This window comes from Aythya fuligula, chromosome 1, assembly GCF_009819795.1.
Source record: "Aythya fuligula isolate bAytFul2 chromosome 1, bAytFul2.pri, whole genome shotgun sequence".
NCBI classification, from domain to species: Eukaryota; Metazoa; Chordata; class Aves; order Anseriformes; family Anatidae; genus Aythya; species Aythya fuligula.
In genome coordinates, this window is record NC_045559.1 from 1,402,314 (window position 1) to 1,418,221 (window position 15,908).

Here is a 15,908-nt window from a genome sequence, read left to right on the forward strand (position 1 = left end):
CCAGTTTCTTTGGCACCTCTCTGGAAAAGCTCCCCTCTGGTTCCCAGAAAGCAGGCTGCGAGAGGGGCAGACCCCGCGGGGAGCAGACGTTAGGGGCTGCTGTCCTTTCTCTATTTTTAACTGTGTTTCCTCTCTACATGACCGACCGTGATAGACTGCTAATCTTATCAGGTGTGCCCTTCACTCCACAGCAAAGCCAGCCGATCAAGGAAGCTTAGAAGGGTTATTCGTTAAGCTTTCGTCTGTGGAGCACGGTAAAAAAAGCTTTCATTATACAGGTAGACGCATGCATGTTTAGACTCCTCTTCGCGTGTTTGTCACCTTTCCTCCCCACCAGATTGGCTCGGGTTTAGAGGGCCTTGCCCTGGGGACCCGCTGCTGGGGGTGTGAAGCCTGTGTGAGAACCAGGCTTGACCAGATCCAGCTTTATTCGGCCTGAGCCGATGCCCAGGTCCTGCTCTCCAGCTCTAAAATCACCCTCGGCACACCACGGAGGGGAGAGGGAGAGGCAGCTTGCCTTCTGTAGGACACAAGAGCCGAAAGCACCAAGTTAATCCATCGGGATACCAAGCTGGTGTTCCTTTCCCACTCACCCTTCCTCCCTCCCCCTCTTTTTTTTTTTTTAAATATTTTTAAATGAAAAAAAAAAAAGGGGGAGGGGAAGCAAAAATGGAGCAAAAACGGGGATTTTCAGCTCCGCTGAAACCCAGCTGGAACGGAAAGCCCAGCCTTTCCCATTGATCCCTTCCGATGTTTCCAATGTTAAAAAATAATTGTCAATTTTTCCTCGTGCTGCTCTCCTCGCCGTAGATGATTGCAGGTGGAGGACTTCGGGGGTGTCAGGAAAGGGCTGCAAGGACAGAGAGATGCGTGGTGCTTGTGAAGTGCCGCCGGTGGAGGAGGTGTTTGTCCCCGCTGCTCGAAGACTGGGGGTCGTGGCTGGGCCAGGGGGGCGAGCCTGGGTGTCAGAGGGGATAATTGTGTGGACACAGCTCAGTCTCTGTCTGTATGTCACGTAGTAGGTTGGGGACTGAGCTTTTTGTCAATCAGGATTCAGCCCCACTGTTTATTTTTGGCAAAGCTTTTGTAATTGCAGAAAACGAGCAAACAAAAACTTGAAAGGAAGGAAGGAAGGAAGGAAGGAAGGAAGGAAGGAAGGAAGGAAGGAAGGAAGGAAGGAAGGAAGGAAGGAAGGAAGGAAGGAAGGAAAAAGAAAGAAAGAAAGAAAGAAAGAAAGAAAGAAAGAAAGAAAGAAAGAAAGAAAGAAAGAAAGAAAGAAAGAAAGAAAGAAAGAAAAAGAAAGAGCACACATACAAAAAAAAAAAAAAACAACCCCACAAACAGAGCAAACAACAACACAAAGCAAAGCCCTAAAAGCATCCTAATCCACTTCAGGGCTCTTGCCAAGTGGGATCGGTGTCCTCTAGATCCTAATTTCAGGATGAGGACCAGGCTCGGGTGTTCTCTTGGCCTGTGCCTGGAACAATTTGGGAGGCACCCACGAACCAGCCCTGAGTGTCCGAGTGGTCCCTTCGTGAGGCTGTTTTGCCTTCCTCTTCTACAGAGGCAGGACCAAGGGCTAAGGGAGATGAGCCCAAAGGCATTTGAGGTCTTGGCTGAGCTGTGACCCTTCCCTCCATGTAGAGAGGACGAAAACAGAGGCGTATACAAGAGGTTAGCATTGTCTCCTGTGCTTATCTGCTGGTCTCAGGAAGAGTCGAGGGATCTGGAACCTCCTGGGCTGCAACACTCAGAGCTCTGTGAGCGCCCGTGACTCTTCTCTGCTACCAAAATTCAGGTCCCTTGTTGTGGTTTTGACCCGAAAGGGATTGAAAAGACAGGTGATGGCTGACCTCGGGCTGTGCTTGAGGTTGGCAGGCAGAATAAGGACAGGGGCTTCTTTCAAATTATCATTTTTTGTGTCTGGATGTGAATGGCACAGAGGCTGTGCAGGGGTGAGCTGTGGCTGTTGTGTGCCTGGAAGGTTCTCCAAGCTTAAATCCCTGCCTGGACTTCTTGTGACTTGTCAGTAAGGCGTTTCTGATCGTGGAAGCCCTTCAAACCATCATCTTGTTGTAAGAGATCTAATTTGAGGTAGACATTGATCCTCCAGCAGTCGTTAGGAGAGAGAGAGGCACGCTCTCAGAGGACAGTTCATCTTAAAGTAGGTGCCTTTATGAGATGTCTTCCTCCTTCATCACCACTGTCAGACCCTCTTAAATGCTTGGCTTTGGGTGAAACCCCATCCACGGTGTCACGTCAACACCTTATCTTGAGGAACACATATTTTGCAAATATTTCTCCTCCATAGTCAGGGATTTCCCCGTACAGGATGATGATTTCTGGAAATTTTGGCAAGCCAATTCCCGGTTGGCTTTCTGTCTGTGTGAGTGTCCTTCCTAAAACTGGCAGCAGTAAAGGTAGTAGGGGCCCTGCTGCTCTGCCAGGATGCTAAAATAAATGATGTGTGGCTGGAAGGAAGGGGTGATCCCCTGCTTGACTAGGAACTGGATTTACCATCAAGAAATCCCTCTAGTGCCAACCGATTTGCCCAGCGTGTCCTAGCCCTGTCTTAAATTTGCTTGGCTGGTGACTCCCGGCTGTGACCCATCGCTTCTTTACACCGAGTGGAGCCTCCAAAATCTTCATTTAACAGGCTGGAAGGGAATTCCAGTGGTTGCCTACCCCAGCCCCGTGCCTGAGCCACCATCAGTCTCCGCTGGCTCTAAAAGTGGTGTTTCCCCACGCAGGTCGATCCGGAGCTTCACAAACTTCTGGTTAATGGTTGGCTTCCTCCCTACCCCCAATACCTCCTGCAGCTCTCATGCTGCACTTAAAAACTCTCTTATTTTAAAAACTCTCTTATTTTTCTCTCCTGTGGCAAAGGCGATGGGGTTAGTCTCCTCTTTGCATCACTTCTGATGGATTTGTGGACTGTACTGCGTGTACAGACCCAGTGCTGTTTCAATTTCTCTCTGCTGCCCACTGAAAATGAATGTTTCCTTGCTTGGAGATCTCCCCGATCCTCTTCTTTGTCCATTAACGCCCTCACACTTCTTAATTTGACTCATCTACAAGAATTTTGCCATCGTGGCTTCAAACATTGCCTTCAGCTCTGCACCAAGGGCTGCAATAAGGGGACCTGCGGGGCTGCCTGGCCCCGTGGTGCCTAGAAAGTGCCTTGGCCCTGTGCCTCCAGAGGAGGGGGAAAGAAATCACAGGAATATCTGCTGCAAGCTGCTGGGGTCACTAAGCAGTTTGTGCTGGGTTCCCTCCAGTGCTAAGGAGACTGAAGCAAGCCAAAGGAGCTGGAAGTCAACGGTTGAGGAATCCCAGTGGAAAATCTCCCTCCTTTCAGCCTTCTCCATCCTTGGCCAGAGCACCATGAAGCCTTCAGAGCTCCAGAATTGCTCGGGGGGACCTGTGAGGCTGCTCAAGAGCTACCGACTTCTGCGTTCGCTGCTTTGGATCTGCTTCCTCTGCTCGGTGCCAGAAGATCTCCAGGAGCAGAGCTGCATCTGGCTTTTGGCTTCTCCTCATCCCACGTGGGCTCTGGGCTCCGTTTGGAGGAAGACCCTGTCCCTCCGTTGAGGTCTGGGCATTCGATGGATAGGTTGTGTCAAAAAAAAACCACGTACTGTGCTCTGCTGGGGCTCTCCAAGGTGATTTTTGGGGTCGCTGTGCATTATCTGTTCTGCCCCATCAGAGAAATCCCAAGAGCAATTATTCTGTGCTACGTGGTGGCCGCGGAGCCGTGCTCCTCACCGCTGCCAGGCACCCACAGCAGCGATTCCTGTGGCTTGGCAGCTCTCAGAACAACAAAATCACCTCTGTTGATGGCATCCCTCTCTCAGTCTTCCTTCTCTGCCCTCCCTGAGGGTGTGTCGACAAAAATCTCATCATTTTCTCTTGCCCACCGTGCTGCCATCAGGCTGGGTCTGCGCTGCAGGGCCGAGCATCTTCGGACTCTCGAGCCATGTCGCGTGGTTTCTCAGTTTGCCTCTTGCTTCCTCACCATCCTCCCTTTCCTGAGGCTGTTTGCAGAAGATCAGCTCTTCGAAACAAGTCGATGCTACGAAGGAAGAGGAGTTTGCTGTTCGTGAAAGAGGAGGAGACCGCTTCCTTCCCCAAAGTTTGGGTATTTCGTGTCGGCATCAGACATCCCAGTTCCAGCTCTGGTGGAACTGGGAGATGTCTCCAGCTGCTGCAGTTCGTGGTCTCTTCCTCGCGCTGTGCTCGCTTTGATCGCAAAGTGTCGGGTTAAGCAGAGCTGCCTCTGACCCCAAACCCCTGAGCATTTGATTTTCCTGGATATCTGGGGGCTGCTGAACCTCGAGGCCAGTTCCCAGTGCCCTAACTCAGCCCAGCTGCCCCCTCCTCTCCCCCACCCTCTTCCCTGTGCTTTAATGCAGCCGTTAAACCTAAAATTTGGGATCGAGGCGGCTGTCCTTGCTGCTGCTCCCCGCCAGGTAAGGTGTCCACTGGTCATTGCCTGATTTTTGCCCTCTGAATCCCGAGGTTTCCCCCAGACAGAGGTGGAGCCAGCTCCTCACCCTCCTCCCGTGAGCTGCAACCCCTGCTGGAGCAGCAGCAGCGCCGTTGTCTCCTTATTGCTCCTTGCAGCACCCCCCCCAGCTCAAATCCAGCCCCGGAGATCACCTGGAGTGGCTTTAAAGCACATCTGGAGCCTTCTCCAAGTGTGATTTCCCTGATCCCTTCCAGCACCTGATCTGTGGTGCCCCCTCTCAGCCCCCAGAGCCTTCCCCCAGCTCCCCCGGGTGCTGAGCACCCCTTTTCCTCCGCACCCAGCGGTCACCTCCTTCCCTTCCCAGCACCTTTGGGTGAGATCAACGAGGGAGCAGAGCCTGGGTGGGTGCTGGCTGCATCCCAATTCCCTGCCTGGATCCTCCCCAGCTTCTCCCAGCCCCTTCCAGCACCGAGGTGAGGCCGGGGGAGCCCTGCCGAGCTCCGCACCTCGCTCGGCACCGCTCCTTCCCGGGGAGCTTTTCCAGCAGCACCTTTGCCAGCAGGAAATCCCTGCACAAAGGGGAGGCAGGAGCCCAGCCACATCATCCCCTGCGTGCTGGGAGCCAGTTTTGTGCCCGCTCCGTGCATTATTCATCACCTCTCCCCAGGTAGGAGCAGCTCGGGGCTGGTGCGAGCCCTCCTCCATCCCTCCCCGGGGCTTTCCCCTGCCTGCACCCAGCCCAACTTGGCTTCCTTGGTGTTTTTCAGGGTCTCCCGAGTTGTTGGTTTTTCCGTCTAATGGATTTCCTGGTTTTAATACAATTGAAAGGGGCCGAAATCCACGCTTTAGATTACCATATGCCGGTTAGATTAGGGCTAATCAGGGCGCGGGGCCGAGCAGATGCAGCGCGGGGCCAATCCCAGACCCGATTACAGCATCTCAGGAGTTTAATCGTCTCTCCCCCAAGGGCGATCATCTCTGCTCTAATGCACGGCAGCCTTTCCAGCCCTCGCCCTCTCTCCTCCTTTGGTTTGTTACCGCTCCTGCCAGGCTGGCTGCTACGTCAGATGCTGAGGCGATTTGCTTTAATCCCACGCAGAAAAAAAAAAAAGGGGGGGATCTGCGCGGCGCCGGCTCTCGCGGAGCCATCCTTACTCTGCCCGAGACGTGCCACAAGCTCATCCTTCCCCCCCAAAAAAAGCCCCGTTTGCTTTTTCCATCTCATCATCTTTTGGTAGAGCCCGTTTTTGGCAGCCCCAAGGACGAGGCCAGCATCTTCGAGCCGTGCAGAGGGACCAGGAGGCTCCCACCCTCTCCGGTGACCCTCGTCTTTGGGGTGGCTGTGGGGACAGCCTCACCTCGGGGAGTTTCAGCAGATTCCTTCGGGTTAGCAGCCCAACTTACCCCAAAGGCTTAAGGCTTGTAGGTCTGCAGAGGGGATTTCAGGAGCATCCCAGGCCACGGCCCCTGCTCCGTGCCAAGAACCCGCTTAAATCGGGCTGCGCCGCGAGCCTCGGCGCTCCTACTGGAGATCTGCTTCAACGGGGCCGAGTGTGAGCTCTCATCTCCATGCCTTATAACCCAAAACTTAGAAAACACCCCCAAAATTTTCATGCTTCTGCCTCCGTGACATCTGTAGGTGTTGGCATCGGGCCGTCACCCCAGGAGGGTGACCCCAAAGTGGGGCTGAGCTGCACGAACCCGTAGGTGGCCCCATTTTGGAACGGGAACAGCCCTTTTTGCTAGGGGGGCTGCGAAACTTTCCCATCTGCAGATCCTTCGGGGATGCTGAGGGCTGTCAGAGAGCTGCAAAGCACGCTGAACTCCGCCGGGGTCACCCACCCGGGCGGCACGCTCAGCCCCTAAAGCTTTCCTGTCTGCAGGGCGAGTTATCCGAGGACACCGCGCCGCCAAATCACGGCGTTAAAACCCGCTGCCCTTGGGCAGGACACGGGGCCCTGCCGCAGAAACCCCAAGCAGAAAAAATCCTGCTGCCATTTCGGGAAAGCCTGCTGCCCCCATCATCCCCTTGGGTTTTGTTTAGGTTTTTATTTAGGGTTTTGTTTAGCCCCTGCATGGGCTGGGAGTTCCAGGGGATGGATTTGGGCACCCCTAAAAGCCTTTTTGTCCCAAGAAATGTGGAAGGTTTCAGAAATATCCTACTCATGTGCCCTAAATCACGCTTTGAGAAGCCCCCTACCCATCCAGGGACAGCAGGGGACAGGGGCAGATGAAGCCTGCTGCCACCCCACTATCCTCTTGCCGGCCTGTAGGGTTTGTTACCCCAAAATGCTGCGAGATCCCTTCCCCTGCCTGCCATCCAGGCGTCTCCCGCACTACCACCACTGCTGCCTGCGGGCGTTTTCTACCTCTTTTAATCATTCCCATCACAATATCCTCGGGGCCTCGTTCTGTTCTATCATCACCCTGGCTGTTTCCAGCTATCCCCGGCCCCTCACGTTCACCACGGCTGCGTTTTCCTCCAGGAAGGTGCCCAAAGCTTGGCGGGCTCGAAAGTTTTTTGGGGGGGGCGAGCTGGAACCTGACTTGGTTTGGAGGGGCTGAGTTGGTCTGGAGAGGTTGAATTGGTTTGGAGAGGCTGAGTTGGTTTGGAGAGGCCGTTTTGGAGAGGTTGGGAGCCCTGCCTGGGCACCAGGTGCTGCTGTTGGGGTCCTTTTCTTGTGCAGGGAAGGATTTGGGGTGATATATGGCATTACAGGAGATGGAAGAGCTCCCCCCTTGGCGCATTTCTTCTTTCTTTCCTCTTGAATCTTTTCGGGGCTCCCTGCTGCTCTGTGCCACCTCCAGCCCCACGGGTTGGGCTGCTGCCCCAAAATCCCATCCAGCTCACCCCCCATGTGCTGGATCCTCCCTTCCCAGCACTGGGGTCGCAGTGGGGGTTTCTCTGGCTTTGTGGTCAGGGCTGAGCTCCATCACCCCACAGCTCCGAGCGCTTCCACGAGCCTCACCCCACGGGTGCCCTGTGCTGTCGGGGTGGGAGCCTCGAGTTCACCCAACCGCCGCCTGCCCCCGAGAACCAAAACCCCACAAAAAAACCCTCGGTGCCTCCGTGCAGCCCCAAAAAACCCCTTTTTGGCGCCCGCACCGAGCCAGGCATCCACACCACCCTCATCCCTTGGGCTGGGAGGGAGGGAAACCACACTGGGGGAGCCGACGCTACCGCACCTCACCGCCCCGTTTCTCCTTTTTTTTTTCTTTTTTTTTTCTTTTTTTTTTTCTTTTTTTTTCCTTTTTTTGTCTCCGCAGGCCTCGTCCAGATCCCCGTCAGCATGTACCAGACCGTGGTGACCAGCCTGGCCCAGGGGAACGGCCCCGTGCAGGTCGCGATGGCCCCCGTGACCACGCGGATAGCGGACAGTGCCGTCACCGTGGACGGGCAGGCGGTGGAAGTGGTGACCTTGGAACAGTGACGGGGGTGCCCCGCGGTGCCGGGAGCGTGGCGGTGATTTTTTTTTCCTCGTCTCTTTAAAACGCGAATGAAATTTCATTTTTTTTTTTTAAGAAAAAACAAAAACAAAAACAAAAACACGAAAAACCACGCCTCTCCAGAGATGAAATCAGGTGGCATCGAGGAGCCTCCCAGCTTCGGAAGCAAAGGGGTTTTTGTTAACCTTATTATTATTAATTTTTTTTTTTTTTTAAAGGAAAAAAAAAAAAAAAAAGAAATAGCAGAGGGTGTGTGTCAAGTGCATTTTTATAGCGCCGCTGATCTCGTCGGAGCGAGCAGCCACATTCTGACGGGACTTTCGTTAAAAAGAAACGGGACTTTCGTTAAAAAGAAACAAAAAACAAAAGGAAAGCAGCCCCCCCTTCGCCCCCTTTTCCCCCAAAGTGGAAAGGAGCAGGGTGAGGCTGAGGGAGGGGGGGAGATTTGGGGGCCACACGGACGCCCTCGGCTGCGACTGCTCCGGCTGCGCCACCGCCCTTGGTGAATTAGGATGGAAAGCTTTTAACGCGGACTTTTCTATTTAAAAAAAAAAAAAAAAAAAGGACAAAAACAACAAAAAAAAAAACACACGAATTTGGAAAAGCCTCCTCTGGGGGGAAAACGCCTTGTGTGACTGCGGGGGGGGGTGGCAGCTCCCCCCCGGGGACAGCTCTGCCGCGGGACCACCGCCGCCGCCAGCCCGGCTCCCTTTTTGGTGCACACTGGAGACCCGCTCTAATTCCTCTGCTCTGGAAAACGTACCTGCCGTTTTAATCTTTTTTTTTGGGTTGTTTTTTTTGTTGTTGTTGTTGTTGTTATTTTTTTTTTCTTCTTTGTTATTATAATAATAATTATTGTTATTATTATTCCCTCCTGCGTGGCTTGGCAACCGAGGGGAACCGCCTCGAGAGGAGCTCGGGCTGCGCCGGGAGGGAGCCGGGGACCCCGGGACCAGCGCTCAGCCCCCCCCCCCCACACCCCCCAAATTTCCCTTGCCAAAGAGCCACGGGGGGGGCTCGACCCGACCCCGCTGCCCCCCCCGGGACCCCCGGGACCCCCAAATCATCCCCTGGGAGCCGTGCACCCCGTCCTGCTCCACGGTCCCCCCCCGGCACATCTCCACCACCCAAAACCCTCCAAAGGAGGGAAGGTGCACGGGGGCCTTTCTGGGGACAGATCCCCCAATTTGGGGACATCCCAGCGGGCCAAACCTTTCCAGCCAAGCCCCCCCCATCTCCTCCTCCATCCCCGCGGCGCGTGCAGTTGTGCATGGTATTTAATTTTTTCGGTTTTTGTTCTGTTTTTATTATTACGATGATTTTCAAGTGGCCATTCACAAAGTTCTCCGCGTCTTGCGCCGCCTCCGAGGCAGTCTCCAGACTCTTGTATTTACTTGTTTTATACGGGAAATATCAAAAAGCGTTTCTTTGTACACATTTCTCCTGTAAACTTTTAACGAGGGGAGGGCGAGCTTGCCGTAGCGGCGGTCCTGGTTTCTCCACTTTTGGGTATATATTTTTTTTTTTTTTTAATTACGATGAGTTTTATTTTTATTTTTTTTTTTAAATCGTCGTCGTGAAGATGTCGGTGGCTTCCACGTCCGTGTTCCTTTGGCGGTGAGATGACGTTCTCCTAGTCTGAGAGGTTTCCCCCCCCCCTTCCCCTCCTCCTCCCCCCGAACCCCAAAAAAAACAAACAAAAAAACCCACAAAACCAGGCGAGTAGCAGAGCATGGACCCCCCCCCACGTTGTTTTTCCCGGTGTCTTATTATTATTGCCTCCTTCAATAAATTGTTACAGATGTGTCTACCCACGCCTCCCGCTCCTCTTTTGGGGCATTTTCCCAGGGTTTCGGGGCTCTCCTGCACCCGCTGCGTGCCCTTAGGGCCAGTTTGGGGGCAGGATTTGTGCTTGACGCACTCGGTGGCCACCCCGCAGCCTCCCAGTAGCCCCCAGTAGCCCCCAGTAGCCCGGGGAGGGGGCTCGTTACCGGGTGGGCAACCCCAGGAGGAGCGGGGCCGGCAGCGCCGTGCTTCAATGGGGCACCAATACTGGGAATCCCAAAACCCCGATCCCAGTCCTTGGGGGCGTGAAGACGAAGAACGGGGACGGACGGACAGACGGACGGACGGACGGACGGACAGACGGACGGGGAGGACAACGAGGCAGCGCTGGAACCAGGAGACACCGGCGTGGCTCGGCCAGCCCCGCACCACGGGAATTGGGGTGTCCCCGTCCCGTCTCCCCCTACAGTTTGGGGTTCCCCCCATGGGGTCGCCAGCATGGCCCCAGGGGGGGGTCTGAGCCCGGCAGACGCTGCCCCCGGGCTTTAATCTGTGCTAATCGGGCTTTAATAAGCAGGTCGGGGCCCCCCGCTGGGCTCGGCCCCGTTTTTATCCCCACCCCATAACGGGGAGCCCGACCTGGGCACTGGGAGGGTCCTTGGGTACTTGGAGGGTTTTTTGGGGTTCCCCAAGCATGGGCTGCCCCCCCCCCCGTGTCCCAGCTGGGTTTGCTGCCGCAGCCTCAGCCCTGCTGCTCACAGCGGCCCCAAAATGCAGGGTTTGACCCCAAAAGCTCTATGGGGTCCAGTTGGGGGGTGGGAGGGGGGGGCAGGCCTTGGGTGAGCCCTGCTGGGGTCTGGGGGTGGGGGGTGGGGGGTCTGGGGGCGGGGCCTGGTGGGGGTTATTGGGGGAGTGGGGGTTATTGGGGGGGGTGTGATATATCGGGAGGGGTGTGATATATCGGGGGGGGTGATATATCAGGGGGGGTGTGATATATCGGGGGGGTGATATATCGGGGGGGTGATATATCGGGGGGTGATATATCAGGGGGGGTGATATATCGGGGGGGGTGATATATCGCGGGGGGTGTGATACATCGGGGGGGTGATATATCGGGGGGGGTGATATATAGGGGGATGTGATATATCAGGGGGGTGTGATATATCAGGGGGGTGATATATCGGGGGGGGTGATATATCGGGGGGGGTGTGATATATCGGGGGGGGCGGGGCTGGGGAGGGTGCCCCGCCCCCCCCGCTGCCCTTAGGGGCAAGGCACCGGTGTTGGGGGGATGGGGAGTGCTTGGGGGACGGACGGACGGATGGACGGATATAGATGGATGGATGGACAGACGGACAGATGGATGGATGGACGGACGGATGGACGGATGGACGGACGGATGGACGGACGGACAGACAGAAAGATGGACGGACGGACTGGTAGATGGAGCAGTGGATGGATGGATGGATGGACAGAAGGACGGACCAATGGACAGACAGACGGACAGACCGGTGGCTGGAGCCACGGCTGGACGGACGGACGGACAGCTGTACGGCTAGGCAGCTAGGCGGCCAGACAGACGGACAGAGGAATGACTGCCCCCCCCCCCCAAAATGATGACAACAGCGTGGACAGACGGACGGACAGACGGCTGAAGGGGGCTGGACGGCTGTTTGCTAGGACAGACGGACAGATGAGGAAAGAGACAGACAGACGGACAGCCTGCGCTCCCCCCCAACCTGCCCCACGTGGGCGACGAGGCCCCCCCCGCCCCCCCCTTTCTGTCCATCCGTCCGTCCGTCCGTCCGTCCCTGCCCCCAGCCCAGGGCGGGTGATTTTGCAGCCCCATAATCCCGCGTGATCCCATCTCCCCGGGCTTACGCCGAAAGCCCCGTAATCACCCGGCGCTGCCCTACATATCCCCACCACCCAACCGGGGGGGGGGTGGGGGCTTCATCCCCCACCCCCCTCCCACCCCGCAAAACCCCAACCTGGAGCCAGAACCCCCCCAAACCCAAAGTTTCAGCCTCCCCCCTCCCCAAAACCGCTGTCACCTCCCCGCCAGCACCCGGGGATGGGGCAGGGACGAGCGGCAGCATCGCCTCTGCCTCAGTTTCCCCCCCCCCTTTTCCTCCAGGCTGGGGGCAGGAGGTGGCCATATAATCCCCCCCCCCCCAGCTTCCCAATGCCCGGAGTCACGCAGGGACACGCAGCCGCGATGCTCCAATGACCCCCTTCCAGCAGGACCCGCTCCCAACCCCCAAAAACCCCCCAAAAACCCATTTTAGGATCCCCAAGCCAAAGCACAGCCCTGGGTTCTGGGGTGGGGGGGGTGAGCAGGGTGCCCGCAGCACCCATGGGTGCTGGGGGGGGGCCGTGTCTGCGGCGGTTCCCCGGGGCTGTAGTTGGCAAGTCTAGAACCACCGGATCCTGCTACCGCACCAGTGTGAGTTCTACCATTGCCAAAAGCAGCCCCAGGGCCGGGACGGAAAGCTGAAAAAAAATATAAATAAATAAAAACCCCCAAAAAATCCCCCTTCCATCCAAAAAATCCCAGCTGGGGTCGAGCAGCGCCCTGACGCTGCCCCCATGGATATTTGAGGTGCTCCAGGGGCTGGGGATGGGCACCACAACACCAAAAAATGAGGGATTTGCCCCGTCAACAAAAAATGGGGAATTTATCCCATCACCAAAAAGTAGGGAATTTACCCCAACACCAAAAAAACGGGGAATTTGCCCCATCACCATAAAACAAGGAATTTACCCCATCATCAAAAAATGAGGAACTTACCCCATCACCAAAAAATGGGGAATTTACCCCAACACCAAAAAAATGGGGATTTTGCCCCATCACCAAAAAATGGGGAATTTACCCCAACACCAAAAAATGGAGAATTTGCCCCATCCCATCCACATTTCGGGCACGTTTCCATCTCTCCTTGGCCCCAAAGCTCTGTTGGGGACTCACAGGGGGGGTAAATCCGCCGCGTGTCCCCCCCCCACCCCTCGCTGCTCTCTCCGCCTCCTCCCATATTGGCACTACACATAATTGCTCAAAACGCAGAGACAAAAGCAAAAATGTGCTAGTGCCAAAGCGGGCCGGGCGGCCTGGCGTCGGCCCCGTGGGGCTCGCGGGTCTTTCTCTGCTCTGTTTATGGCCCTATGGTAATTCACTGACCGCGGGGTTGCACAGTGAATTCTACCAGTGCCATACACAGAACAGGAGTAGCGAGCTCGCACCCCCGTTTTGGCCTGTTTTTACCCCAAAACCTCGCCCTCCCCGCGTGCTTTCGGCTGCGCCGCGGGTTCAGCGCCCCTGCACCCCAATCCCAACCCAAGGAGGTTTTTTTTTTTTTTTTCCTTGATGAAGGATGAAAAGCAGGGCTGGGGAGGGTGGGTTTTAATTAGGAAGCGTCGGGAAGGTTTTAATTAGGGGGGTGCCGCCTGCACCCACCCTCACCCCGCGCCCTCCGTGGGTGCCCACCGAGCAGCCCCGACCTCCATCCCCCGAGAAAAACCATAAAAAATGGGAGAAAACAATTAATCGACCTGCAGAAGGCTCCAAAACCCTTGGATCTAAGCCGGGGTCGATAAAAGGGCCGCGGGGGGGGGGGGACGCTCACCCAGATGCAGCCCCATGGAGGGGCTGGGGCCGGTCATGGACCCCAGGGCTCGGCTGGAACCGGAGCAGCCCCGGGTGTGGGGACGGGGACGGGGACGAGGCACGGCCAGGACCCGGTCACTGCAGGGGTTATATGGGATTGGGGTGCCCTGGGTGGCTGCAAACCCCATAAAAAGCTGCAAGCCCCGCTGGATGCCCGCAACGCCCCCAAAATGTTTGCAAACCCCCTGCATGGCTGCAACCCCCCCCCTGCAGGGTTGCAAACGCCCTAAAGGGTTGCAAACGCCCTAAAGGGTTGCAAATGCCCTAAAGGGTTGCAATACCCTAAAAGGGTTGCAATACCCTAAAAGGGTTGCAAGCGCCCTAAAAGGTTGCAGGCTGCAACCCCCCCAAAATGGTTGCAATCCCCCGGGTCAGCTGCAAGCCCCCCAAAAGGCTGCAACCCCTCCCAGATGGCCGCAAAACCCCAAAACGGTTGCAAAGCCCCCAAATGCTGGTACCCCCCTTACCTTGTGCCCCTTACCTTGGGGTAAAAAAAGGGCAAATCCCCCAAAAGGTCCCACCCTCCCTACCTGTTGGCAGCCCCCCCAAACACCTGCGAAGCCCCCAAATTCTCCCCAAAACCCCCAGCGGGTTGCAAACCACCCAACCGGTTGCAACGCCCCCGGGATGGCTGCAAACACCCGAAACGGCAGCAAACTTCCCCAAAATGCTGCCGAGCCCCCCCAGCAGATGGTGGAAACCACCCTAAAAGCTTCGCAACCCCCCCCCAAATGGTGGCAAAGCCCCCTCCCCAAGTGGCCTCGAGCCCCCCGGATGGCTGCGCCGCCGCCGTCCCCGCGGGGCCGTGCCAAGCGGCCATCGTGGAACAGGAGGAGGAGGAGGAGGAGGAGGAGGAGGAGGAGGAGGAGGAGGACATGGGACAAAGTCCCCTTTGTGTCGGCCGAGCCGAGGCCCCAGAAAGGGCTGGGGGGTGCCCGGGGCCTCGTGCCGGCCTCAAATTTGGGGCCGAAGCAGGCCCACGGCCACCTTCGCTCACCTCGGGCATCCCCGCGATTTCGGGAGCCGCGGAGCTCTGCGAGCGGAGAGTTCGGCCAACGGGGACAGATTTGTCCCCCCCTAAGCCCTCGCCCCGTAGCGAAGGTCCCCCAAAAACCCAAAGGAGCCCCCACAGGGTCGGGATCGCAGCCGGGAAGGCCCCGAGGCCGCGGCCACGTCCCCGGCACCGCTCACCTCTGGCCGCGGCGAGGCCGGGGGCACCTTGGTGGCACCTTGGTGGCACCTTGGTGGCACCGTGGTGGCTCGGGGACACGGGTCCCCGGGGCCGGCATCCTTGGCGTGACTTTGAAAGCGACGGCTTCACCAAATCCCTGCGTGGTCGCCGTCCCCGTGCCCCCAATCCGGGCAGGATCAGGCCCTCCCCCGGGGTGGCCGCGTGTCCCCTGCGCCCCCCCAGGCGCACCCCTGGGTGCCGCGGACCCCAACCAGGGCGCAAAGGGAGAAGGGAGAGAAGAGGGGGGGGGTGGCAGCTCTGGAGGTGCCCCCTCGTCCCCGTCCCTGTCCCCTGCCTCCGCCCAAGGCCACTGCGGCAGCCCAGGGCCCCGCCGGCCCCGGTGCTGAGCCTGCCCCTCTGCGGAGCCGCCGCACCCCGGGTAATGACGTTGGGAGATGCCGCATTGCGGATGCTGCCCCCCCCCTCGGGGGGCCCCCCCCTCCGGCCCCTCTCCCGGCAGCCCCCTCGAAGGGCTGTGCCCCAAGGCCCCCAGATCTTCAGCAAGGGGGTCCCCCGGTCCCCGAGCCGTTTTTAGGGGCGAGGATCCCCTAAAAAAGCCTCCCCGAGCCCGAAATGCTGTGGGTGGCACCCAGGGATGCTCGTGGCCATAACACCAAGATGGTGCCCGGCCGCTGCCACCGCCCCATAGGGGATGGGGATTGAAGGGTTTGGGGCTGCCCAGTGGCTCCCAGTGGCTCCCAGCAATGCCGACCCCGCTGTGGGGTGCGGTGAGGGTGGGCACCCCAATTTGTGTGGCCGCTGCCCCGTCCGTGGGCACAGGCTGGGGAGAGCCCGGGTGGGGACGGGGATGGGGACGGGGATGGGATGGGGGCAGGAATGGGGATGGAGGTGGGTAAAGGGATGGGGACGGGATGGGGAAGGGGAATGGGGGCAGAAATGGGGGCAGGAATGGGGATGGAGATGGGTAAAGGGATAGGGATGGAGATGGGGAACGGGAATGGGGGCAGGAATGGGGATGGAGATGGATAAAGGGATGGGAACGGGGATGGGGACAGGAATGGGGATGGAGACGGGTAAAGGGATGGGGATAGGGATGGGGAAGGGGAATGGGGTCAGGAATGGGGACAGGAATGGGGATGGAGATGGGTAAAGGGATAGGGACGGAGATGGGGACAGATGGATAAAGGAATGGGGACGGGGATGGGGAAGGGGATGGGGATGGAAATGGGGATGAATATGGGGACAGAGATGGATAAATGGATGGGGACAAGGATGGGGATGCAAAAGGAAAAATGGACGGGGATGGGGATGGGGACGGGGAATGAGAAGTGGATAGGGATGGAGACAAGGAT

The 15,908-nt window shown here is 57.4% G+C and overlaps 1 protein-coding gene across 5 annotated transcripts in view; it reads left to right on the forward strand.

Annotated features, from left to right (window-relative positions):
• NRF1 (nuclear respiratory factor 1) overlaps nt 1-7,978 on the forward strand; it is a 54,112-nt gene extending 46,134 nt beyond the window's left edge. For 3 of the 5 annotated variants that reach the window (XM_032188818.1, XM_032188800.1, XM_032188810.1), the window contains 2 exons: nt 192-254; nt 7,736-7,978. In XM_032188818.1, coding sequence (XP_032044709.1) covers nt 192-254; nt 7,736-7,899 — 227 coding nt within the window. In that variant the 3' untranslated portion in view covers nt 7,900-7,978. The remainder of the gene's footprint in view (nt 1-191; nt 255-7,735) is intronic. The other 2 variants (XM_032188826.1, XM_032188834.1) reach the window with 1 other exon arrangement.
• Nucleotides 7,979-15,908: the final 7,930 nt, after the last annotated feature.